The sequence below is a fragment of the Paroedura picta genome, chromosome 7, assembly GCF_049243985.1.
Source record: "Paroedura picta isolate Pp20150507F chromosome 7, Ppicta_v3.0, whole genome shotgun sequence".
NCBI classification, from domain to species: domain Eukaryota; kingdom Metazoa; phylum Chordata; class Lepidosauria; order Squamata; family Gekkonidae; genus Paroedura; species Paroedura picta.
Window position 1 is genome coordinate 31990470 of NC_135375.1, and position 27511 is coordinate 32017980.

Sequence of the window (27511 nt, forward strand, 5' to 3'; positions counted from 1 at the left end):
CTGCTGCGCCGCCGCCGCTCCCCTGGGACGCGCCGCCGTCCTCTTGTGGCTGGAATTCTCGTGGGGGACCCGATGCCGTGCACCCACCGTCAAGTCGAACTTCAGGGTCCCCGCCCGCCAGTCCACCACGGGGTTGTGTTCCTTCAGCCAATCCAGGCCCAACACCGCCCGATATTCCGCTACGGGGACCTGGATCAGCCACCGCAGCTCTTGGTGGTCCCCTATGTGGATGGCGATAGGACCCACCTCCTCCCCGAAAGGTCCCCCCTGAATCGGGCTGCCGTCCATCTGGACGAAAACCAGGGGAACCTTCCGAATGCGCTTCGGTAGCCCCAAAGCCCGGGCTATCTGGGGGTGGACCATGCTGTGGTCGCATCCAGAGTCCAAAAGAGCCTCCCCCACCCAACTTAGTCCGTTCTCCGGGTTCCGGAGCTCTAAAATTACCACGTTCGGAGGTCGCGCCTCATGCTGTAGGGGTTTTCCCTCGCACCGCGGGACCTGCTGCCCGGCGCCGTCTACAGCAGGTCCTGGCCGTTTCCCGTCGCCTGGGCGCTTCCCGGTTCGTTGCGGAGGTCCTCCGCCCGGCGTGCCTGCTGGGGGCGTGTCGCACCTCCCCCCTGGGAGAGCCCGCGGTCCTCCCCCCCTTGCCGTTGGCACGCTGCTGCGAAATGTCCTGACCCCCCGCATTTCAGGCACAGACCTTCCCGGCGTCTCCTTTCCCGCTCGGGGTTCGGGGGTCGTTTGGGGCGAGAGTTGTCGGGGCCCGGTCTCGGCGCCTCGGCTGACCCGCCTTTGGCCTCCCGGGGGGGTGCGGCGGCCCAACCCAGGCTGGCTTCCAGCTTGGCGACCACAAAACACCACCCCTCCAGTGTAGACAGATCTTCTTCCGTCCCCTTGATCACGGCCCATTCCCTAAGCTTCGGGTTAAGGCCCTCCCGGAAGTACTCGATTTGGGTCTCCTCGTTCCAGGAGAACACCTTGCCTGCTTCCCTCCGGAAAATGTCTATATAGTCCATAACCCCCCTAGTACCCTGTCGAAGTCCCTTGATCCGACTCTTTGCCTTGTCCTCAGCCTGGGGGTCCTGGAATCGTCGGCGGAGCGCGACCACGAAGTCCTGCAGGTCCCGAGTTGCCGGGTCGCCGCGCTCGGCCAACCCTAGGTACCACTGACCCGCCTTGCCCTGGAGACACGAGGCCACCCCCCAGACCAAGTCCTCGGAGTCCTCATACCGGTCTCCATACCTCCGGGCATGCGTCAGCGCGTGGAGGAGGAACTGCGGGAGGTCGTCCGGCGTCCCGTCGAAACGCGCCTTAAGCTCTGGGGGGGAACGTTTTGGAGAGTAGTCCGACCCCCTCCGGATCCGGGATTCTCGGCGTCCGCCGTCTCGTCCTGCTCCGCTCCACCGGCTACCAACTTGCCCAACGACGCCGTGCCGCTCCCTGCCTTGCACGTCGCTCCTGCGTTGGTCCGGCTCTCGCCGCCCCGTCGGCTCACCCGCTCCCCCGAGATCCTCTGCTGTCTCGCCTCTCCGCTGGCCGTCTCGCCTACTCGGGACTGAAAACTGCTCCGGGTCGGGGTCCGGGGCCCGCTCACCGGTGCCGGGCTCGTCCTCGTCGCTGGAGACGTCCTCACTCGACGCGATCCCCTCCGCCGTTGTATTACCAGTCCCTCCGGGCCCGGCCCGAGCTTGCTCACGGGCTTCAGCTGCCTGCAAGCGCCTGGCCAAGTCCGCCATGGCCCGCCGCAGGTCCTCTAGGGATTCCTCAGGTCCTACCGGGCGAAGCGCCTGCCTCAGCTGGGTGTCCCAGGTTGGGGCCAACCCCCCAGACCTCGGCGCGCTCCCCGCCGTGCTTGGGAACCCCATGGCCCGGCGCCTTCCCTTGGCCGCCGCTGCCGAGGGTCTCGGGGTCCCGGACAGCTGCTCCTGGCCCCCCGATTTTCGGAGGAAATCTCCCGGGGACATTAAACTCATGTTCCCGGGGTTCGTGGGGGTCGAGACCGCCCCGTTGCTTGAAAACGCCATCTCTGGATCCGTCCCGATAAGCGCTCGGATGCGATGCCGACCCTGGAGTTCGGTGGGAAGCTCTTACGATGTCGGGGACCCGCTTGCTAACTGAAAAAACCAGGGTGCCCCTTTGAAGAAAACGTCACGCCAGGCCTGGTGAACGATACAACAGGAACAAGCTTTATTTCAGCAACGTGGAGTCCGCTGGTATGGAGTAAGAGCTTCCACCGAACTCCAGGTGGAAGCTCCCTTTTATACAAAACCCACCTCCTTAGGCTGTATTGCCCCACCCAGTACTTGCGGAGGGAACATGCTGATACAATCATGACTCATGCACATATGCGAGGTTTTCCGGGGTTCCTGATGGCCCATTTTCCTGGAACAAAGGGCCATCTCCGGGCCCTTGTCAAAAGGTGGAGGGGGACATTGAGGTTCTTTAGCGGCCATTGCCACCTCAACGATCGGGTGGGGCGCCCAGCTGCCGGCTTGCCTATGATCACCATGCCCTACCTCCGTGATCGCGGGCGCCTCTGATGGCGGGGTTCGGTCCGGTTCCCCAGCCACCAAGGACCGAACCACGACACTGGGAAATAGATGGGGAAGAAATGGAGATAGTGAGAGATTTTATTTTCCTGGGCTCCAAGATCACTGCAGATGGGGACTGCAGCAAAGAAATTAAAAGACGCTTGCTCCTCGGGAGAAAAGCTATGGCAAATCTAGACAGCATCCTAAAAAGCAGAGACATCACCCTGCCAACAAAAGTGTGTTTAATCAAGGCTATGGTCTTCCCAGTAGCAATGTATGGCTGCGAAAGTTGGACTATAAGGAAGGCCGAGCGTCAAAGAATTGAGGCTTTTGAACTCTGGTGCTGGAGAAGACTCTTGCGAGTCCCTTGGACTGCAAGGCGAACAAACATGTCAGTCCTAGAGGAGATCAGCCCTGACTGCTCCTTAGAAGGCCAGATCCTGAAGATGAAACTCAAATACTTTGGCCACCTCATGAGAAGGAAGGACTCCCTGGAGAAGAGCCTAATGCTGGGAGCGATCGAGGGCAAAAGAAGAAGGGGACGACAGAGAATGAGGTGGCTGGATGGAGTCACTGAAGCAGTAGGTGCAAACCTAAATGGATTCCGGGGAATGGTAGAGGACAGGAAGGTCTGGAGGATCATTGTCCATAGGGTCGCGATGGGTTGGACACGACTTCGCACCTAACAACAACAATAACAACAACCCACTTCAATAACTGGTGACCTGGGCTCTGACTCACAAAAACTGATGCTGAAAAATATTCTTAGTCTTTGAACACCAGGTTAGGCTGGTTAGGCACGCCCAAGGGATTTTTCTTTCCCTTTGAACCACCCCATGCGATATCAACAGCCACTGTAGAGATTCTCAAGAGATTCTGCTGTGCTGTGGGAGGGCTGCTGCTGATAAAGCACCACTCCAAAACCCCATTGGGCACATAGGACTAATTGCTTGGTTCTTAGGAAATATGTGTCTGTATGGGTGTGTGTGCATGTGGGGAGGGGGGAGGAGGTCCTTTACAGCAGGATTCCTACACCTGCCTAAAGGATTAAGTTTTTTTCATCCAAAGAATAAAAGACATTGAAATTTTGGTTTTACCAGCAAAACCTGTCCTTGTTCTACCAGTATGTCCAGGAATTCTGGGAGAGTTGGTTCAACTTCAGCCAAAAATGCTATTGCTTGCTGTTAAACGAGCTATGGAGAAGCTCTTGGGATAAAGCCCTAGTTTTTGTGTTTGCATGAGAAAAGAATGAGAGTGCTAGGTATAGTTTTCCTTCCCCACATGCAACCCAAATGTCTTTTGTACCAGTTTCACTCTCACATACAAATGCAAACTGGAGCTGTTTTCCACTAAGGAAAGCAGTGAAGCCAAATATGAAATTATCCCCAGATAAGTGATTTATCACTGCACTTCTCTAGCCGCTTGCAGTTGTCGTAAATTCAGTTTAAACAACGCAGCATTGAGGACCCTGAACAGCTATGTACAAGTGCACGAAAAATATGTAGCATGAAATGCTTTTTTTATTCTTTGAAATATTAAATGAATCGGTTATGTATATTATGTGCTTTCAAGTCACTTATAACTTATGGTGAAGAAGAGCTGGTTCTTAATATGTCACTTTGCTCTACCAGACGAGTCTCAAAGAGGCTTCCAATCTCCTTCCCTTTCCTCCCCCACAACAGACACCCTGTGAGGTCAGTGAGGCTGAGAACCCTGATATCACTGCTCAGTCAGAACAGCTTTATCAGTGCTGTGGCGAGCCCAAGGTCATCCAGCTGGCTGCATGCATGGGAGCGAGGAATCAAACTTGGCTCACCAGATTAGAAATCCTGGCTCCTAACCACTACACCAAACTGGCTCTCCTATTAATAATGATCTTCAAAACAACTGGTCTTTCACAGCCATACAGTGCCTTTAAAAAGAGGTCATGGGGTGTGGATTGAAGTATGTAATAAAAACCATGCTTAAATTATGGATTACAGCACAGACTTACTCATATTTTTACGACGGAGCATCTGATTTTGCACTGTTGTCAGCTCAAGCTAGTATCCCAAACACACCTTACTTCAATAATAGAATTGAGTATATGTCTAGCTGTGCTACATTGTGAACCCTTTGCAGAGCTACCCAACTACCTGAATCTACCTTTGCAGGGCTGCTAGTCTGATTAAGGCATACTACTCCTTTAACATGAGCAGTTGTTATGTTGGCATACAGTGGGATTACATGAGTTACAGAACTGTTTAAACCAGTGGTTCTCAACCTTCCTAATGCTGCGACCCTTTAATACAGTTCCTCATGTTATGGTGACCCCCAACCATAAAATTATGCAAGTGTTCTTTCACAGAAATTAAACCAAAACTGACCAATGGTGTGAAGATCCATTGTTCATGATTGTGTATATATTGGGTTTTTTCTGGGGTTTCTCAGTTCAGTTCTGCCTCTTGTCCCACCATGCCAATCTTGATCTTTTCCCCTGCTCCAAGCCAATGAACGTTCTATCTCAATCTAACCCACAAGGCTGTAGATCAGGGGTAGTCAACTTGTGGTCCTCCGGGCTCGTGGGAACTGTAGTCCATGAACATCTGGAGGACCACAGGTTGACTACCCCTGGCGTAGATGGCATCCCCCCGGCCATGCTGCTTGCGCTGCTGTGACCCCCCGTGAAAGGGTCATTCAACCCCCAAAGGGGTCCCAACTCCCAGGTTGAGAACCACTGGTTTAAACAGATCTGAAAGCATGAAGGAAGACTTTGCAGAAAAGAGACATATGATGCCTGAAGCTGGAGTTATAAACCCCTACATTTATGCAAAGTTCCACAGATGGCCATTGTATTTTGGATATTCAGATACTTTATCTGTTTCTGCATTAACCGGAAGATCTGAATTTCGTAGTTTCGTCTTCAACCTACTCATAACAAAAGTCTAATAAAGATTCTAGTTTTTCACATCAAATTAAACACAGCATACAAATTATTATTCTCTGGAATTCTAAGATTTCCTACAGCAAAATTTCTCTGATTAATAAAATTTATTTTAGCTATATTATAAAGTTCCAGATGAAGTCCTTTTCACCACTTGCAAGCAGTCGTATGTTTAAAAAATGGTCTCTGCTACATCTTGTTCTCATGAAGTCTTCACTTCTCGTTAGAAAATTTGTGTGAAAGGCATTTAAACATGGAAGATAGAAAAAACTCATGTTTTGCATTTCTGTTGGCCAGTTTTTCAGCAGAAGTTTCATCGGTCTCCCCACCCCCAAACATTGTAAGTTGCACGTGATTATTCCCCTGGGGAATCTGTATGTGCTGCATTTTCCTTAATGGAAGATAACTCTACTTAATACAGGGGTGGTCAAACTGCTGCCCTCCAGATGTCCATGGTCTACAATTCCCATGATCCCCTGCCAGCAAATGCTGGCAGGGGATCATGGGAATTGTAGTCCATGGACATTTGGAGGGCCGCAGTTTGACTACCCCTACATAAACAGAAAAGTTATACAGAAGTATACATAGCTGTAACTTGAGTAAATACAGTATTAATAGCCAAGAGCCCTGTGCCGTCTTGTGCTTGTACAGTGAGGTATAATGGCATGGAGTCCACCCTCCAAAGCAGGCATTTCTCTAGGTATGTCTTTCTCCAGGTATGTCTTTCATCTGGTCCCCCGTGCAGCCTGCTTTCTCTTGCCTATCATCTCTACAGAAAAGGGAGTTCTTAGTCTGAGGAAGAGTGCTTGCACTTGAAAGCTCACACCTTGAATAAATCTTTGTTGGTCTTAAAGGTGCTATTGGACTCTGATTTTATCTGGAGATCAGTTGTAATAGTGGGAGATTTCCAGGTCCTGCTTGGAGGTTGGCAACCGTATACACTGCGGCCCAGTGAGAATTGGGCCCTTGCATCATTTTAAAATCACTTTAAAATGACAGTGGTGTCCACTGATCCAGCCCATGGGATGCTGTCATGCTCAGTTTGGCCATAGGTGTGTTGTCTTGCTTCTGACCAAGGACTCCTCGCATCAATAGCGATCATTCTTGACAGCTGCAAAAGTAATTTGAACAGCAATGCTGTTGCTTATTTTTCTTGGTACTGAATGTATTCAAGACTAGATCATTGAACTTTCTTTGAATCTTGGTCTAACCCAAAACTACTTTCCAGTGGGGTTTCAACAGTTAAAATGTCCTTTATAATCGTAGATGCGTGTATGTAAAGTGCCATCAGGTTGCAGTTCACTCACGTATAGTGACCCCTTGTGCGGTTTTCAGGAGAAGAGACGTTCAGAGATGGTTTGTAGTCTCCCCTCCAAGTACTAGCCGGATTGATCCGGCTTAGCATCTGAGATCTGATGTTAGATTAGGCTTGCCTGGGCCATTCAGGTCAGGACAATTGTAAGCAGGGGCATTTAAAATGTTTCCATTGTTAGTGTCCTTGCTTTTGAAATCCAGGTTAGGGTTAGGCGCTTCAGCATGGCGCTTCAGACACCAAAGTGCCCTACCCTAATCCAGGCATTTATTTATTTATTTATTTATTTATTTATTTATTTATTTATTTATTTATTTATTTATTTATTTATTTGTCATACTTCTATACCGCCCTCCCCGGAGACTCAGGGCGGTTTACATTATAACAGAGAACAATACATAAAACAGTCTGTAAAACATGTATAACTGATAACTAATAATTGTAACCAAATAACAACACAGTATAACAGTAAACAATATAGTAATACAAACAGGTCCAGGGCTTATTGATGGGATTCTGGGGGGGGGGGGAGCAGGGGCCCTTGGTCGCTGATTGATTACGTCTGGTCTCGGCCAAATGCCTGGTGGAGGCAGTATCTTCCACTGCGACTGTCTTTCCATTGGGAGGTGTCTTCAAGGACTTGAAAGTTCTAAAAAGTTGTATTTCCCCCCTAAATGGTAGTAGTAGTAGAAGAAGAAGACGACGACGACGAAGAGTTGGTTCATATATGCCGCTTTTCCCTACCCGAAGGAGGCTCAAAGCGGCTTACAGTTGCCTTCCCATTCCTCTTCCCACAACAGACACCCTGTGAGGTGGGTGAGGCTGAGAGAGCCCTGATATTACTGATCAGTCAGAACAGTTTTATCAGTGCCGTGGCGAGCCCAAGGTCACCCAGCTGGTTGCATGTGGGGGAGCGCAGAATTGAACCTGGCATGCCAGATTAGAAGTCCACACTCCTAACCACTACACCAAACTGGCCCTTGTTAAGGTGGAATAATGTAGACTTATTTAATGGAAAGTAACACATGCCAGGAACAATAGGTTCTGGTACTGCCTATTAAAATGCATGTTCATTAAATAGAGCAACACTCTTTGTCAGATTTGATATTAACCCGTGTAACTTACGCATAACTTATGCATCTATTGAAGCAGAATGTCGACTGTGTGCTAGGACTTAATGACAAGGGTGTTTTTTAGGCCCCCTGATTCATGTCTTTTAACAGCACGGAGCTCTTTTGTTGAGAAGCTTTAACTCTTCCCTGTTTCATTCATCACAAAAGTGTGTGGCGAATTACGAATGGTTCAGTAGGACCATTCAGTCAGTTGCTGTGTGTTAGTGGGTTGTGATCCGTAAGGGCAAGCTTCTCTGTTTCTGTTTATTTGGTGGAAACCGTTAGAAGTTTTGGCCGTTAGAAGTTTTGTCTGAGTACAATAAAATGGACGAGTGAGTTAATTGGCATTAAGTAAATGAATCATGCTAAATGCTTGTGGTGATGAAAAGATAAACATTAATCCAGTAACTTCCCCCCCTTAACACATCATGCAAGGAATTATACCTGTGAGGACCTTAGAATTGTCTTTCAAGTCTGATTTTGTTTTGCTTTTTCCCTGAACGATAACTGTTCATAATAGCCACTTTGCTAAGACTGCCCTGAAGCCTACTTTCTCATGCCTTTTCCTCTGCTGTGTGCCTGTTTCCTCCAAGGAAGTTCTTCCTTCCAATGACTGATTATCTCTGGTTCACAGCTGCTGGATGCAAACAACAGGGGTGGTTAGCTCCCTGCTGCCTCGCTTGTGAACTTCTCCGGGGCATAGGATTGGCCATTACTGGAGACAAAATGCTGGACTCGATGCTCTTGTTCTGGCAAGGCATTTCTTACTATGCCTCACCAGATAGATATGAAATCATTGTGAGCAACTGCCACATGTATATGGTGAAATCAGTTCTTTGCAGAGATTCACCCCTCAGTGATAAATTACTCTGGAATACTTGTAGCACATATATGACTCTACAAACACTGCTCTTCTGGGAGCTGGGCAAGAGGTGATTCAGTGGTGATCTGGTCCTACTTGATTGTAGCCTAATTCTGGAATGTGGACTGTGCAATCTTGTGCAGAATTTCTCAGGCCGGAATCTCTTGATTTCAGTAGATTCCTACTGGATTAACACTGCACAGAGTTGCAGTGTGGTTCTGTTTACCGTCTATAGAAGAGTTGCCCGAGTAGTTCTGTGCATACAGAATAGTGTGATGTTTGTTATACAAACAGCTCCTCATCACTTCATCACTGCCACAGTTCAAGGGGGGCGGGTTGTTGAAAAGTCTCCCACCCCCCTTTCTGATATAGCAGCTGACTTTTTACCTGTAGATGTCCAAATCCATCTGGGCAACCAAAATCCTTTTGTGGACCTGATTATAGTGTTCCAACTGATACTAGTTTTGAAAACAGTATAACGCTGGCCTTTTTTTGTTTTGTTTTGATTCTTCCCTAGTTGGCCTGTTGCTGCGGTACTGCTGCCTGTTCCCTTTGCTGCAAATGCTGCCCCAAGATAAAGCAGTCAACCAGCACCCGCTTTATGTATGCCCTGTACTTCATCCTGGTAACAATCGTCTGTTGTGTCATGATGTCGGAAACGGTCGCGAAAGAAATGAAAGAGCGTGTAAGTAGCTGGAATCTTTAGGCGGGAGGGGACAGACCATTGGAAGTTGTTGAAATGAATTATTTGAGAGAGAGAGAGAGATTTCTATACTGCCCATTTCTTTGCAGCTCTGGCCAGTTTACATTGAACATTAAATAACTTACATGGAACATTATACAGACTGTAACATCAAAGCAACTTTCAATAATGCATCAAAAGATTACAATATCACATTTATAATATAAATAACAATTAACAGTAATATTAAAATGACTAAATTAAAATGACATTAAAGTGACTAATTAAAAGTGACTAGACAAGATGGTCATTACCAGAAGAAACTGTTATATTAGGCTTGAATCCTTTTAGATGTTAAAGGTAATCCTATTAATAATCACTAGATACTGCTGTTTTGTAAGATGCGTGTTTTACTCTTGTAGTTGCAGCACATTTTAAATAATTACTTGAAACGTTCTTGTGCAAATATTGTTTCAGGAATTCCTGGAGTCTAGCGTGTGTTTTAGTAATAGTGAAAGTTTTCTCCTTTTTTTGATGTGGAACACATCTTCTGGTGTGCTTGGGGAAACGGAAATTGTCATGGACATGACGTCCATCCATCCATCTCCCCCCCCCCTCCCGAGTGCGCCAGAAGAGGCAGGGAGGTGGCCAGTGCTGGTGGAGCTAACTGAAGCTGTGGGGCCGGCTGCAGCCATAGCAACACGATGGTGGTAGAGACCTGAAGGAGCCAGCTGCAGGGCAGCCTGCTGAGGTGGCGGAGGACCACAGAAGATGGCAGGTGGCAGCAGTGGCATGAGCAGCGCTCAGTACTGCATGATGCCAGCCGCCGCGCCCATTCTCTCTCATGGCCTTCCTGGCAGAAGAGGGAAGGAGGGAGAAGGAAGGGAGAAATGGGGGGAGAGGAAGGAGTCTGTGCATGCGTGTGTGTGAGTGTGTCTATGTGTCAGAGAGAAAGAGCGGGAAGGCAGCACGGAGGAGGTGGGGGAAGCCTTCAGGATGGGATGAAGGAGCAGAGGCAAGGAACAAGCGCCCCAGAGTAGGTATGCGTTTCCACATAACCTGTGAGAATCTGATTGTCACTATTTTTTTTTGTTTGAGAGCTGGAGCACAGGAGGAGGCAGCACAAAGAGCAATTGTTTACATGAAGGCCAAAGATGATTGTGGTCTCTGAAACTTGAGTGGCAGCTTTGAATGAGAGAATACAAGCAACTCAAATAGGGCTTCTTTGTCAGAGATAGTGCTACTTTCTCTGTTTATTGTGACAATTTCTCATATAGGCTGTCAAAAATTCAAGGGCCTCTTAGCTTTATCAGCGTATACCCAGGGGTAATTATTATACTGTCTATTAGAGAGCCCAAGAGATTAACTGAATGTTCATTCTACTTCCACCTCCTCCTCCATCTTGATATATCTGCTGTTCTTATTCATCCAGCTGGAAAATAAACTCATTAGCGAAGATTTTGAAGAGGAGCATTGATGGATGTATCAGTAATATGAAGAGCTGTCATAAGGACATAGAGGGAAGAACATAACAGTGTCATTTGCACAAAATGAGGGCTGCAGTTTTCCTCATGCTTCAGCAGGAAGACATTGTTACTAATTGAATCTGCATAGTAGACAGTATGCTCTGTTAGTGTGATCCACCCACATACACGAAGGTTAGCAGAGGTATCTGCTTTTTAATCTTTGTTGTCTGTAGTAGCAAGAAAAGATTCCTGCAGCCATTTGCAAGTTCAAGGAGGGATAAAGAGAGAAGTGATGAAGGAATAATAGACAAAGGGGGATTGGTGCAGCATGTGGGTGCCAGCCACTGCATGGTCCTTGGTGCTGCCTGGTGGTGGGAGCCAGCCAGCAGCCCTTGCCTGAGCATGCAACAGAGTAGCTGCACCCCCAAGGCCCCTTATGTGCCCCCAAAACTTAAGAAGTGACCAAGCAGACACAGCCCCCCCAAGGATCCATCCCAATGCCCAAACCCCCAAAGAACAGGGGACCCTCAAGCCCTGCCCCGCCAACCATCTTAATCCTGCAGCCAACACAACAAACCATCCTGAATTTCATGCAACCAGATATTCATGCCCTGCTCCAAGAGGTTGTACACTATCACTCCTAAATAGAACAGGTTATCTAAAAAAAATGACTGAGAGCACTGTCACTACCCCACCCTGAGTCTTAACAAACTGTAACAAACTCTTGGCCAAGACAACTTTTTCTAGTGAGAACACATCCTGCACTCCCAGCATTCCAGGAGACAAGATCACAGCAATGTAAACAAGACAACTCCTTTTTGGTCGGGGAGATTGTTCTCACCAGTTGAATGACGTCAGGTGGGCAATGACGGAAAACCTCATTTGATAGGGTGGAGAGGAGAGATGGCCCCTTCATTCCTCTGTCGCCTAACCAGTTGATGTGAAGATGGTCCCCAAGGCCCAGATTGGGGACTCCACCCAGCGGAAGCTGCATAGTTGGCTGCCAAGAACACAATACTGTGTCTGATGAGCAAAACATATCCTCTGATGAAGAAAAAGAAGAGTTGGTTCTTATATGCCGCTTTTCCCTACCCGAAGGAGGCTCAAAGCAGCTTACAGTTGCCTTCCCATTCCTCTCCCCACAACAGACACCTGTGGGGTGGATGAGGCTGAGAGAGCCCTGATATCACTGCTCAGTCAGAACAGTTTTATCAGTGCCATGGCGAGCCCAAGGTCACCCAGCTGGCTGCATGTGGGGGAGTGCAGAATCGAACCTGGCATGCCAGATTAGAAGTCAGCACTCCTAACCACTACACCAAACTGATGCTTGGTACGTGTTTCTCCAAGTGGACAGGACTTCTGGTGCAGTCCGTACCGGAGATACTGGAAGATTGGGACTCTGCTAGTAAATGTGGTCTTTGTGTGTTCCTGGGGGATGGGGCGGAGGCTGCTCAGACAGGGCTGTGCAAGTTCCAAGTTGTTCCATCCGCTCTAATATTTGATCTAGCGTTTATGAAATGCAATATTATTCACAGGGACCTTTGGCATTGGCAGCTTTGTAACTATCATGAACATACTCTGTGACATTTGAACTGTGCCTTACTGTTTGATGAAGAAACTATTTTTGAAAGTTTTAAGAAACATTCAGTACCCTTGTTTTCCGGATGCTAACTAAGCATTCTGGTGTATCATTCTCTCTCCCATATTTAGTTAAGGCTTGCTGATATTGGTTGCTATTGTATAATCTAAAAGCACATATGACTTTTGTGCTTAAATTGCCATCCTGCCTCTCTTTCACAAACTCATCCCAGGTTTTTAATGACATTTATGAGGACTTTACTGGGAAATGGTCCTTGTTAGTTCTTAGCTATCCAGTTCCTTGACTTGTGATGCATGATTTCCAAGTTTTTGCTTTCTGCAGGAGTTCTGAAATGTTTTTGTTTGAATTCTGACCTTTGTGCCATATGCCAAACTGTTTTTGAAATTCGCCTTGGTTTTTAAAGGAGTTCCCGATGACAGTTCAGAGACCAAATTTAAAGTCCTCTTGAGCTTACAGGACTGTATTCATGGGTCTCTTGGTCTTTTTCAAAATGTTATGTAAGCAAAGAATTAAGTAGACCCAAGTCTGAAGCCAGTTTTCCGTTCTGGGGCCGGTTATTTTTCTCCCTCTGTCTAATCTATTTCACAGGATAGATTTAAGTGGGTAGCCATGTTGGTCTGAAGTAGCACTACAAAATCAGAGTCCAGTAGCACCTTTAAGACCAACAAAGATTTATTCAAAGTATAAGCTTGCACTCGAAAGCTCACGCCTTGAATAAATCTTTGTTGGTCTTAAAGGTGCTACCGGACTCCGATTTCGTTGTGCTATTTCACAGGGTTATTGAGATGGAAGAGAAGAATGCAATAAGCCTCTCCGTTTATAGCACCCTGAACTTCTTGGAGTACATAGGGTGTAGACTTGTGAGCCACGCTGAGCCATAGTGAAGCTCATAAACGAATTAATAAATAATAATAATACAATAACAATAAGAAATGTGAGGAAATAAAATGAGGAAGTAGTGATGTTTCAGTTTTATCAAGTATAGTTTGCAGCTTCCCTTCATCCTGTGCCAGTTGAGTTAAAACAGAATTCCCTGTTTTGTTTTCCCTGCATCTTTACAAACTAGTGTTTTGTTTTTAAGACTTGGAGAGTTGGCTCTCTTAATAGGCAGGAAAGGTGTTATTAATGTTAATTCTAGCTGTTAGGAAAGTCCAGTTTATCCATGTGTACAGAGAGGCTTTTGTTGTTATATTCCAATGCATCTGTTTACAGGCTACTGTAGTGTCAGAGCAAGAATGCCAGTCTTCATGGGGTACAACCGAAGGACGTAGGCTCAGTTTCCAGGTACTTGGTCTGCAGGTTTGTGTTTTCTCCACGGTGTTGCACTGCGGTGTGGTTGAGATCAAGGCCAGGATGTGTGGCTGGCTGTTCTTTTTCCATGAACGAGAACAGGGCCTTAAAACAAATATTTAACCAGTGAGGAGGAGGAGGATGGAATTTTCTCTTCCTACTGGTATTTTATTTTTGTAATGATTTTATAAATTAAAAAAAATAAGCTTTTCAAGCAGTTGGAAGTGGGAATATTTGGTGTTATTTTTTTGGTAAGAGTTATACTTGTTTTAAAAATAGTCCCACCAAATATTACTTTAAGAATGTTCTTGGATAATCAATGAGATAATCTAAATACATTCACACAACCTAAAAGGAATAGAAATGTTTATATGAACATATAAGAACAGCTGACTTACTCCAAGACTGAGACTGACAATGGTTTAGCTGAGGTCCCACAGCAAGCGAATTGCAGTGCTAAGATTTGAACCAGGGACTTTCGGATTCATAGGTAAGTCTTCCCCACTACGCCAACTCCGTCACCATACTTTTCTAAGACAAGTTATCATCACTAGCTTGAGTTTTATCACATTTCTAAACCATTATTTTACAGCTGGCTACAAACAAAGGCACTTGAGGGAACCAAAGAAAAACAGGACCTGAAAGTGCAGCTCTTTCTCATCTGCAGACACGTTCTTGAGAAGACCAACCATGCCATCCTAAGCAGAATTGCATCATTCTGTGTTCATGGAAATCGCTGGGCCTAGAAAGTTGTATTTTGCTTGGGTTGACACAGCAGATCACTACCTCTGTAAAAGAAAAATATGATCTAATTTCAGAATAAATGACTCAATGTTACTCAAGCCTTTTGTCAAAAAAAAGCACCAATGATATTTCAAGATACTAGCCTGTGGCTTAAGTTTTTGTTTTAAAACCTGATCTCTTTGCATGTCCCAGTTGATGAATTTGAAAGAATACGGAAGCAACTGTGGGTATGTCCCTCAGTGATCAGCAAGTCGCTTAAACCTGTTGCAAGCAGTTATTCAGACTGCGTCTGTCTGTGTGTTTCAGATTAGTTTCTATGAAATGATATGCCAACATATACAGGCCGGTGACAGTTGTGAGAAGTTGGTGGGCTACTCCGCAGTGTATCGAGTATGTTTTGGAATGGCCTGCTTCTTCTTCATCTTCTTCTTGCTCACAATCAAAATCGACAGTAGCAAGAGCTGCCGGGCATACATCCACAATGGGTGAGATGGACTAAAAACTCTTGGCAGAAAATAAAATGAAGCTTAAAGTAAAGGACAGGTGCTTTTTCTCATGGTCCTTAATATTCGTTTCTCAAGCCTTCTTTATTTCCTACTTTCTTTTTCCCTGCGGCCTAGTTTATGAAAGAATGGTATGTCCTTGCCCCTTGAGGAGACTCCTCATACACCCTTAGTACTGAACACACAATAGTGCTCACAAATGTCTTTTCTCTTTGTCATGGTATATTTACCCATCTCTTCCTGTGTTTGTATTTTTTGCAGGCTTCTTGTCTGTTTTCTAGATCATGATCAGAAAAATATTTTTTTTCTGGAGCCATGGAATGATTTCCTGAATGGGTGGGAGTTAAATAATTTTTAATATATATTTTTAAATTTTTAAACATTTATCAGGTGATATGACCCATCCACTCCTCCCAAAATGGCCAGTGATGGGCCTGGAGGGGATGGGAAGGGGAGGGGGCCCCCAGGTGGGTGTGTACACAGCTATGCTTCCCAACCATGTTCTGCACAAATTACTGACCCTAACCCTAAAGAATGTTTCAGGGGGTTCTCAATGGTAAAGAAGTTAAAAATGGCTGGGTTAGGTAATAAAAACAACATATTCATACAGTTATAGGACAGCATAATAACAATGCAATAGTACAGAATTAAAAGAAGATGAGATAGAAAATAATGCAGTAAATGTACATTCCAGGTGAATTTTAAATGTGGCATGCTCAGGGTTGACAATTCAAGGAGCTAACAGTGCTAATTGTTTGTGCTGCTATGTCCTAGAACTTCCCTTGTCACTTCCTGTACTAACTCCTAGTAAGTACATGAGGCTGTTACGTTTTAACATTTTTCTCCTGCAACACTGTGCCCCATCCACAAACCTCTCTCCAGTTGCTAATCCTGACTGGTGACCCTAATCTGTTACCTTCGCATCTGAAACCCCTTGTTACAAGACCTTATTTCTTCTCTCCCTTCTTGCATGACCGGCAAAGGTTTTGTTTTGTTGTTTAAACTAGAGATTATATTTATTTACTTATCTCATTCATAGTCTTTCATTCTCACTGAGACTTAAGATGGGCAAGCAGAATAGAGAAGATTATTTGCTTGTCTGGGTTTTCTTTTACATTTAGGAAAGCCTTGTAGAGAGAGTTGAGACCCCTGTATTTCTCACACTGGTCAACTACTGAGCAATCTCTGTTTGGGCATGTGATTTTTACAGCTAAGTAAATCCACTTCTCTGTTTTTGTTTTCTCTTCCCCAGATTTTGGTTGATTAAACTTCTTCTCTTGGCAGCCATGTGCTCCGGAGCCTTTTTCATTCCAGACCAGGATACCTTTCTTAATGGTACAAGCTTCTAATTAATTTTTATTTCTTCTTGGTTTTCCATATACAGCAGTTAGCTGGATAACCTAATTTAGTTATATACTACATCTTTCATTCACCCACTAGCTGTTGATGAGAGAGAACAGCTATAGTACGATGTTGAGTGTGTCAGTGATTTCCTTCTGAAAGAGACAAGCAAAGGGGAAGGTGGAATGGGCAGACAAGCACTTGAGTAGCTGTTCCCCAGTCATAGGTGGCTGTGGTGGGGGAAGGGACATGTGTGTGAGATGCCAGCATGGAGGAGGGAGCAGACAAAGCAGCTGGTGCTCTGTTACCACTAAGAATTAGAACTTGGAAACTGTGAAGCACAAATTTATCCTCTGTATGCTTCTTTGTATGCATAAGCAGTGGCATTAATATATGAATGCTTCCTGATTGTGTGATGTGCAAAACCATCTCTACCCACCTTATTCTGTTATGCAAAGTATTATACTTTACCTACAATATTTCCAGCCAGTAAAACTCCAGTGAATACTAGAGAAATGAGTCAGTCAGATCTTTATTGTGGTCATAGACCAGCGTATGGAAAATTAACAAAACAGTTGCAAAACAGTTAGAGGTCAGACAGCAGAAAAGCATAAAACAGTGAAAAGGGTTAAATTTACTAATAATATCAAATATCTGATCCCTAACTGTTTTGTAATTTTGTTAATTTTCCTTATGCTTGTCTATGACCGTAATAAAGTTCTGACTGACTGACTGAGAAATGAATCACTCTGGAATGTGCAGAATGTTGTTGGTATGTCAAGCTGTTATAATTAGCTGACTGAACAGACAATTGACTTGCAGGGATTAATGTTTTGTTCTTCATATGGAACAATTAAACTGAAGGTACTGAAATGCAAACTGCACTTGAGCTAGCACATCTAACAAAACGCCAGCAACTGTGACTGGAAGTAATTGGGTTAGGTCCCAGTTTAATGATATGCCTTGAGTGCAGAATTAGATTTGTTGCTGAGCTTCCATTTCATTATTGTAAGGACATATATCTGAATTAGTGCCTACTAATTAAGGTAATTTGATATATTGTTATAAATACTGGCTGATGGCAGTGTCCAAACACTCCAGAAAGTTCAAGGTAAGAGTGCTCTAGGAGTTGATGTCCTTGCAAACGTGGTCAGTTTTTTAAATTAAAATAAACAATAAGTAGATTGCAATATAAGCCAAATCTTAAACAGTTACATATGTACTGCTCTTAGGATCAGATGTTTCCCCTAAAGTGTACGGAGATATAAATCTAGCTCATCTTGGTAGCAAAGAGCTTTAATTATGTTGTGGAGATTGAGTATCCGAATCCGTGAACTTGTTCGGGCTTCTGGGCCTTTCTGTCATCTTAAAACAAAGCTCACACTATTAGTTTACAGTTCCTTTTGCTCTCTGGTCATTTAATTCACAAACAAAGAGGGGAGAGAGGAGAGCGAGCCAACAGTGCTGGCACAGCATAAGTTATCAAGCCTTTTAATGGATCTCAGCTACAGTGAACCCTTTCTCTGTTGGCTAAAGTTTAGTCATGATTCAGCCTAGTTATCTGTCATAGTTGCCTGGTTTTGGTTTTGCCTGTGCATTGACTGGCACATATTTGAATAACTTTTTAAAACAAGAGGGGAAGACAAAAATGTCATGTTGCTGATTATCTAAGCAGAATTTTCAGTGAAACGTCAAAATGCTGGTTAGATAATTGACAGAAACGTGCCACCTTGCATGGATTGTTAATCCAGGGGCTTGGCTTATATTTCATAAAGTGTATGAGGTTTTTTGAAGCGTCATAAAACAGATTGAAGTTTGACTCTGGGGATACCTCTCCAGTTTCAACCACAGATTCTGGCTTGAAGCAGTTTTGTGTTTGGCCTTTGTTTATAAGGCATTTTCGGGCTATCATGTTTGAGTTTACAGGGTTCAAATTCTAAGTTCAGCAAGTCGTTATTAAAACAGTAAGTATACAGCGTTGGGCTAAGTATTCCAGTTTAATGCCCTGTAACTTTGCAAATGAATGTTTTCCTGTCAGTATAGCTGCATTTTAAGCTCTATTTGGGTCTTCTGTGGCACTTAATGCAGTTCTCTGGATAGTCAATGTTTTAAACCAGGGGTAGTCAAACTGCGGCCCTCCAGATGTCCATGGACTACAATTCCCAGGAGCCCCTGCCAGCGAATGCTGGCAGGGGCTCCTGGGGATTGTAGTCCATGGACATTTGGAGGGCCGCAGTTTGACTACCCCTGGTTTAAACAGTTAGTTGAATTATTTAATGCTAAAGTTGTGTTTCAGAAATCCCCAGAATTCTTACTCTAGCATGATGAAAACCATGAACTACTTGACTGCAGATATAAGTACATGATAATGTGTTATACAGAGTCAGACCATTGTTCTATGTAGGCATATATTGTCTGGTCTGAGTGGCAGCTGTCCGTGTTCTCAGGCGGAGGTCTTTCACAGGAGGTGTTTGAGTGAACTTGGATTGTCTGCATGCCAACCTGATGCTCTACCATTGACACATAGAATTAGCTGCTAGAGGGGATTGTAGACCAGTTCTGAGTGGATCTTCACCATACTTGTTAGATTGCATAGGGAAGAACCACCATTATGAAGAAAATAGTTGATTTGTATGTGTCGGATCTAACACAGGAACTATTTATATCTCCAATAGCTTGGCGCTATGTAGGTGCTGCAGGAGGGTTCCTCTTCATCCTTATCCAGCTTATCTTGCTTGTAGAATTTGCTCACAAGTGGAACAAAAACTGGTATGTATTTTTCCACATATACTAATCTGCCTGTGGTTACTATATGCTTTAGCTTAGTTCTATTTTTTCCCAATTAATAATACAGTTGTTTTTTAAATTAGTTTTGGCACCAGTTTTTCAGATACATTCCTTCCTCTTTATCCATGCCACTATCCATGATCCTTGATGCCTGGTTTGTGAACAGTATTGTTTTAAGATGCTTATGAGCTGCTACTTTTCAAGTGACTGTAGCGGTTAAACAGCAGTGACGTGGTCAGTCTACATAATTTAGATTTGCACAATCATCATGAGAGACGTAAATGCAGCTCTGATGAGATTCCAACATCTTGTTCAAAGGCTCTTGCAAGAATTAGTAATGTTTGTGCCTGTTCTCATCTCTAGAGAGTCCTAGTCTTTTTTCCTTCTGCCAAGCCTAAACTCATTTTGATAGGGCAAAACTATGCTAGCTACCCTAAGTAGCTGTACTCATGAAGCTCCTTTATCCTGAATCATTCCATTGGCCCATCTAGGTTAGCATTATTCCCTCAGATTGGCAGTGACTCTGCAGAGTCTGAGGTAGAGGTTTTTCACATCCCTCTGCTGTCTGGTCCTTTTAGCTGGAGATGCTGGCAATTGAACCTGGGACCTTGTATGTGCCAAGCAGAGGCTCTACCACTAACCATAGTTCCTCCCCTACTTGGAATTCCTTATAAGTGTTTTGGTCTTGCACATTGTCCCTTGAAGTGCCAGCAGTATTTATTTAAGTAATGTTGTTGAAACGTGTTTGGAAATATCTATGAATTCTTGGTTACAAGACCAGTATTCTCAACAAGTTACATTAATGGTGTTTTCAAACCACCTGGTACTTACATTGTTGGCAAAAACAGCTACCTTTTTTGTTGGTGATACCAGTTCTGTTGAATAAATTGCTGGAGGAGGATAAGAAGAAACCTTTTAGAGGGACTGTAAAATTGTTCTTTTACTTACTGGGCTCTTTCTGATTTGTACGGTTGATCTACTTGTTTAAGGCAAACTTCTAGGGAGCTTGCAGTGATTATTGCTGTGTTTTGTTATTGTCGTTTTTAGCTGCCTGTAGCCCCCTGCTTGTTGAATGCGGAATACATGTTCAAATAACAGCAGAACTCGGCAACGTAAATGAACCAACTTCAGTATATCTTAAGATGAATAGTTGGTATCATTCGCGAACTTGCTTTTTCTCCAACAAATGAAGCATTGGCTTTTCTTCCCCAACAGGACATCTGGCACAAAGCACAATAAGCTCTGGTATGGCTCCCTAGCTCTTGTCACTTTCGTATTGTATTCTGTCGCCATTGGAGCTCTGATTGTGATGGCTGTCTTCTACACACGCATGAACGGCTGTGATTTTAATAAAATCCTGCTTGGCGTCAACGGTGGCCTGTGTCTGCTTATTTCCATGATAGCCATCTCACCCTGCGTCCAAAACCGTAAGCAAGCTTTTTGCTTTGATATTACTAGCGATGAGCTCCACTAGGCACTTTCTTGCCAGTGTCACAAAGGAATGGAAATACTCTGCCTTCCAGCTGAACTTGATCCCCAGTGTGGTTGTCCTAGTAGAATGTGGTGTGTGTTTAGAACCTGTCTGTCTGTCTCAGTCTTAAACCAGCAGCTATCACCTCCATGCTCAGAACAGCTTAAGCCTCCACCCACTGCCTGTTCGGACAATCCATCCCCACAAGGCACCTGCGGGGTTCTCAGGTTAAAATGTTGCTGAGACCCTTTGGGAAATTTATGTCTGCCAAGTTTTGTTTTGCACACTTTGATTACAAAGGGGAAAGGAGAAAATAGAAGACTGAAATGAGATGATGCAGTGTTAAGTCTTATTCCCCTCTGTCTACTTAGGTCATTGCTCACTCAACACAGGCCTACCCTTGTCCCTGACTGGAAATTGCAGCTGGTGCAAAATGCAGCTGCTAGGGTTCTCACAGGAACATCTTAGAGGACCATATCCAGCCTGTGCTGAGGCAGCTGCATTGGTTGCAGGTGGTGACCCAGATCAGGTTCAAGATTTTGATGTTAACCTTTAAGGCTGTCCGCAGTCTGGGCCCTTCATATCTGTGGGACCGCCTATTTCTTTATGCCCCCTGCAGGGCTTTGCGTTCTGTGGACATGAATCTGTTGGAAGTTCCCAGCCTGAGGGAGGTTCACCTGGCCTCAGCCAGGGCCAGGGCCTTTTTGGTCCTGGTCCTTACCTGCCGGTGTGAGCTCCCAGGTGAGCTCAGGGCCCTGACAGAACTTTCTCTGTTCCACAGGGCTTGGCCCGCAAGACAGAGCTCTTCTGCCAGGTCTTGGGCCAGAACAGTTAAGATCTGGCCCCCTTGCTGGTTAGCCAGGGCATCAGGCTCCCCTGTGGTTGTCCCTGGAGATTTTTTAAATCAAAAAGGTGGGAGTCTTTTGCTGTCAAGGGTTGGGTTTTATATATGGTGGTTATGTTTGTTTTATGGGGATTTTAATGTTGGGGGATTATTGTTACCCGCCATAAGCCACTGAATGGAAGTGGTAGAATATAAATTGAAATATAAATAAATCAGGGGAAGACATACTGAAACCTCTTACATCTTTCAGAGAGGGCAGAAGTCAAATCCTTACAATTTATTTACTCTGTAATCTGTCTTTCTTCCTGAGGCTCAAGATAGATTACAAAGTTGCTTAAAAACAGCATAATACATAAAACAAACAATGCACTAATAGTACTAATAAATGAGGATGTGAATTGTTTTTAGGCTACAAAAACCATGAAGGGTTTTTTTTTTTTTAATCCTAGGTCACCCACATTCTGGTTTACTGCAATCGAGTGTTATCAGCTGCTATGTCATGTATCTCACCTTTTCTGCACTATCGAGCAAGCCACCAGAAACAAGTAAGCGCCACTGGTAACAATACTTTCAGGATTATGAATTTTACTGGAAATATTTTCTAAATGTTCTTTTTTAAATTATACCTCTCTATATATCTTCTTGGAACCATTTTATTAGCATTTTGCTGGTTTTGCACCATAATAAATAAACAAATAAATAAACAAACAAACATTGTTCATTGTTCATTCAGGCCTGTTAGACACAAATTAAAAGCTCATCTTGGAATCAGCAATTATTTAGTTTGTAAGCGTGACTTGTAATGCCTTCCCAGACTGAGCTGATGCAGTTACCAGAGCTGAGCTGTAATCACTGTAGTGTTTACAGTATTGGTTCAGGTCTGCTTTTGCAATTCAGGACCAACACCTAAACCCTGCGTGTCTAAAATCGTACACTACAGTGCCTAGTGGACTCCAAGGCCAGTCCTAAATCACTCCTATCCCAATCACACCCTCCGAAATCCAACTCCTGTTTGTCTTTTGGTTGCTGATAGTTAAACTCCCTTCGTTTTTTTTTCTCCTCACGTTAGCATTCCATTCAGCCTGTTTGAATCTGATTGGCCCATGCTGATGGGAGGGGCAGGGAAGAAGGTGGAATCTTCTGCTGTCCATTACACAGTGTTCCCCAGGGGGGGAGGCGCAGGTGCCAGCATGCCAGCGAGCGCAAACAAACAGGAGCGGCAGTTCTGCACCTGCGCGTTTGCTTCTGCCGGCACCCACGCCTCCCTCTCCCCCCCAGTCCCCGGGCCTCCCCCCCCCCCCCCGATCCCCAGCCCGAAAAAGGTTGGGGACCACTGCATTACAACACTATTTACTACAAGTGGTTCCTTGAGAAATGCATACAGCTAATGAAATGTTCCCAATAGTGTATCTGTCTTCTCCTCACTCCCTTGCTGATCTTTTTTTTATTATTCTATATTGCAGGCTGGTTTTATTTTAAACTTGGGATCCTTCACACACACTTTGCAATGCAAGGTGATTGTATGAGGAAACACTTGCCAGCTCGGCATTCACTATTCTTATTTGCGCCCTAAAGGACTTGCTGGATCACAGCCTAAAATACTTAGCCTGGCACAGTGCCAGGTTACCCATCTGCTTCCTGCCAAAGGCATTTGTGGTTAGTGATGAAGAGTGAGACACAACCACCATTGAGCGGCTATTTCTTGGAAACTTGACTACTTTTGACTTCGTTAGCATTCTTCTCTGCCTTTTGAGCCCATCTTTCCATTTTCATTTGACCTGCTTATATCTGAGGCTTAGGACACGCGTGTACTGGCAGTGAAGTAGTTCTTAAAGTTGTGTGGAAATCATTCCAGATGTTCTCAGTTCAGGAAAATATTAGGGCATCTCTAAGGGCAGCAGATTTATAAATCATCTGCATACGCACATAATGTAATGGCATAACTGCTAATATGTTGTTCTCGTCTGCTTCCCTATCATCATATTCCTTGAGAGTCCATTTCAGGACACAGATCTGTCCTAGTTTGTTTCATGTATGTTAAGTATTTCAGTGCTGAATATCATGGCATCATGGCAAGGTATAATGAAGAGAAGACTGTAGTGCTTTAAAACCTTTGATAGTCCCTATGTGTGGATGAATCAGGAAGTAAAGCAAACAGTAAAAGAATAAAGAACAACACTCCTTGATGTTGAATTTTGCCACTGAAATCTATGCAAGATCTAATCCCATAATTAGTTTCCAAAAACAGCCATGTTAATCTTGAATTGATTTTTTTTCAAGTCCTAGATGAGAATCAGAAGAACATCACGATCTGTGTACCTGAATTTAACCATGGGCTGCAAACTGATGAAAACCTGGTGACTGGGTTGGGAACTGCCCTCCTGTTCTGTTGCATTTTGTATTCCTGGTATGTATCGGACTCCAAAGTCTGGGGTCTCTGCTATGGTTACAGTGTGGCGTTCGTCGCTGATTGTAATGGCAAAGCAAAAATATGTCAGGCTACTACTGAGGAAGCCTGATTTAACACCATTCCAAACAAATGTTTGCTAAAGAGTTTTAACACTGTGTTTGTAATTTCCTTTACATCACTGGCAAATAACTTAATTATAAACCTACCCTATGAATAGCAAGAAGTGAAGGGAACCCTCCACCAAGATTTTCAAACTACGGGCCTGACATAATTTAATTCCAGTCAGAAAAGTTGTGACTATTAATACCCTAATGCAGCGGTTCTCAACCTTCGTAATGCCACAACCTCAGCTGGGGTGGCAGGGGCGGGCAGGGGCGGGCAGCGTGCACAAGTGCACAACAATCTGGAGGTGGTGTGGAGGCGGCCAGTGCCATTGCTCTGCCCCATCAACCTGGCAACCCCACGGGAGGGGCCAGGCGACCCCAATTGGGGTCAGGACCCCAAGGTTGAGAACCACTGTCCTAATGGATATAATTTCAGTCAAAGTGTTGACATGGCCAGCATTACACTTCCTAATACTGTTTCTTTAACGCAACTGCTTCTCTAACACAAATGCCTTACTATAATAGAAAGGGTTTTTATGACCCTCCTCTGAAAGGGAGGAAGTAGGTAAAAGCTAGCTCTAAGTTGTTGTGAAATCTTCATAATGGAATACTTTTAATGGCCAATTCTTTACATGAAAGGGGGCAATATTTAGGCCACCTTTTAAATTTGTAAATTTCTTCACGGAAAGCATCCCCAGGAAGCAGTTGAGTAGATAAAACAGCATCCGTCGTGATTGAGAGATTGCTTTCTGTGTGAAGCTGCTTGGCTCAGGGCGATTCTGCCCATTTCCATTTAGAAATGTTTGAACCAGTGTTCCTGTTCAGTTGTTTGTAGAATATTACTTTTGCGGAGGTATCTGATGGGGAAAGTGTCTGCCACCTTCAGCTAGAAACACTTTATACAGGATTAAGCACAAGTGGTGTAAACTCTCTACGGGAAGGGATTAATGTAGAACTAGTGTGACTCCAACATGCAGTTCTGTGCAAATAGAAGAAGAGTTGGTTCTTATATGCTGCTTCTCTCTACCTGAAGGAGGCTCAAAGCGGCTTACATTCGCCATCCCTTTCCTCTCCCCACACCAGACACCCTGTGAGGTGGATGAGGCTGAGAGCCCTGATATCACTGATCAGTCAGAACAGTTTTATCAGTGCCGTGGCAAGCCCAAGGTCACCCAGCTTGGTTGCATGTGGGGGAGTGCAGAATCGAACCCAGCGTGCCAGATTAGAAGTCCGCACTCCTAACCACTACACCAAACTGGCTCTCTCAAATGGGGCAGTTCTGCAGAATGAGTTGTAAGGCTTCTTTTCTTCCATTGAATTTAATCAGGCTGCTGGTATCTGAAAATGATGGCTATAAAAGCCATCTCTTGACAGCATCAAAAATGGGTTCAATTGCTTTGATTTATTTCTGTTTTCCTGTTTGTTTCTAGCCTGACTTCGACAACACGTGCAAGTTCTGAAGCACTGCGAGGAATATACGCAACACCAGAAACCGAAGTGAGCTAATGTTTTCCTTTGTTACTGGAGTCTGTCTGCTTCAGCCAAGATTAGCCTCCTTGTGGAAGTTCTCTGCTGGAGATTTTTTCCACTCTTTCTTTGCATTCTCTGCAAAAAAACAAACATTCAAAAGAAACCAAATGTAAAAGCATAGTACTTTCTTGTTCTTTCCCAGTATTTCCATGGGAGTGTGGGCTTTCTGGACTCTGGGGTAGTCTCTTAGAAACTGCTAGGTATTAGTCTTTTTATAGCCAGATGTTGTTTGTTTATATAAGACCCATCAGTGTTCTTGTCCCTTTTTAGAGCATACAGAGGTCCCTGCTTCAAGGGGACTTTAATCCTTTTTTAAAAAAATGACATCAGTGGGGAGGAAGATAGAGTCGGGGGGGGAGGTTATACATAGGTGATTGGGCATAGTTTCATTAGGAAGAGAAGGGGGATTCAACGGATTGTGTCAACTGCACAAAGCTGGTATAATGTGGGAAATTTCATGACACTTACACCAAGGTTTGGTTTCAGGTTTGCACATATTCCTCACCTCATCATGTGTTTTAATTCTGTCCCATATTTCTTTGTTTTTGGGAAATTACAGTTAGCTTATGTATGAGCCACCAAACTGTGGTTTATTTGTGCCCTCCAGTCTGGAATTGGAAGTAGGGATGAGCATGGACCTGGAAATTGTGGCTCAGTTTCAGCCATGAACAGAACAGCAAACTAAACCAGGTTGTGGGTTTCATGTCCCTGCAAACCCCATTGAAAGGGATCACAGGCCCTTTCAATGGGGTTTCTAGAGAACCAGAAAAACAGCTCAGCAACAAGAAACCACTTTCTCCTTGCTGCTCAGCTGTTTCAGGATATCTGCAGAACACTGACTGAAAAATGGCTGCAGGATCAGGAGGCACTCCTTAACACATAGCTCTTTCAGTCTGCCATCTTCAGCCTCTTTTAAATTTAAAGAGACTGCATAAGACAGCGCAAAAGAGCTGCTAGTCAGGAGTGCCTCCCTGCCCACATCTTTTTTCCACACTACCTTCTGCAATTCCCTTAAAATTTAAAGGGACTGCAGGTGACAACCCAAAAGACCTGCCTAGCTAGAGCATCTTCCCACAGCTCAGCTGTTTTTCAGGCTATCATCTGCAGTCTTTTTAAACGTTAAAGGAACTGAAGACGACACTCAACTGTTTTTGCGATTTTCGCAGGGAGCAGAAAGCAGAGGTTTAAAGAGACTGCCATAAAAGTTGGTGGAGGTTCATGACCGGGAGACCCTCCAAGAATTTCTCTTCCTGAACCACAAACAGGGTAAAATTTATGATGAATTTTGCTTTGTGGTTCAGTTCATGCCCTTCCCTAATTAGAAGCCGTGATTTAAAGTATATTTCTGATTTTGCTTTGAAGAGCAAGAACATCAGATGTAAGAGTGATTAATGGGTTACAAAGCAGGAACAACAGGGGGAACTTCGGAGTGTGTGAACCCAAAGGCATGCCCAAGCTTATTTGTGTCATGCCAAAGTATAGTGTTTCAGATATTTCCACTGCAGGTCAAGTAGGCTGGTTACTTCTCATCCCATTTGTACTAGCAGCAACCCACAATGCTGGACATGTGATTCAGCTCACAATTGGGAAACTCTCTTTAGTGTATTGATGCTTCTTTTACTGCCTGAGAGACAACACAGATGGATTCTGTTTGGAAAGATAGACCTCATTGCATGAGAGAGCTGGGAACTGCCGTACTGAAGTGTACCATAATAGAATTAGTTTTACATCATTTGCTTTTAAAGAGCACTACAAGAACCATTGCATGGAAACAAAGAAAAGGCTGGCAGCTGGCAACTCACTGTGTTTCTGATTCTTCCCCCTGACAGAGGGCCTTTTGTCTTCTGACTAGAAATGTAAACATAATTCTCTAGATGCATCTGTTCAACAGGGAGCACTTCTTACGTGTAGATGAAAGACGGTCACCCACATTAAGAGAAGTGTTTGTATACATGCCAACATTGCTAATTGCATTCCTCACAAATTTGCAATCTGATAA

General features: G+C 44.5%; 1 protein-coding gene across 1 annotated transcript in view; it reads left to right on the forward strand.

The window, feature by feature from the left end:
* Positions 1-27511, forward strand: part of SERINC5 (serine incorporator 5) — a 56816-nt gene that overhangs the window by 17629 nt on the left and 11676 nt on the right. Inside the window, exons 2-9 of the mRNA XM_077347305.1 lie at positions 9258-9425; positions 14829-15007; positions 16278-16360; positions 19042-19135; positions 20369-20580; positions 21918-22013; positions 23749-23875; positions 25413-25479. Coding sequence (XP_077203420.1) covers positions 9258-9425; positions 14829-15007; positions 16278-16360; positions 19042-19135; positions 20369-20580; positions 21918-22013; positions 23749-23875; positions 25413-25479 — 1026 coding nt within the window. The remainder of the gene's footprint in view (positions 1-9257; positions 9426-14828; positions 15008-16277; positions 16361-19041; positions 19136-20368; positions 20581-21917; positions 22014-23748; positions 23876-25412; positions 25480-27511) is intronic.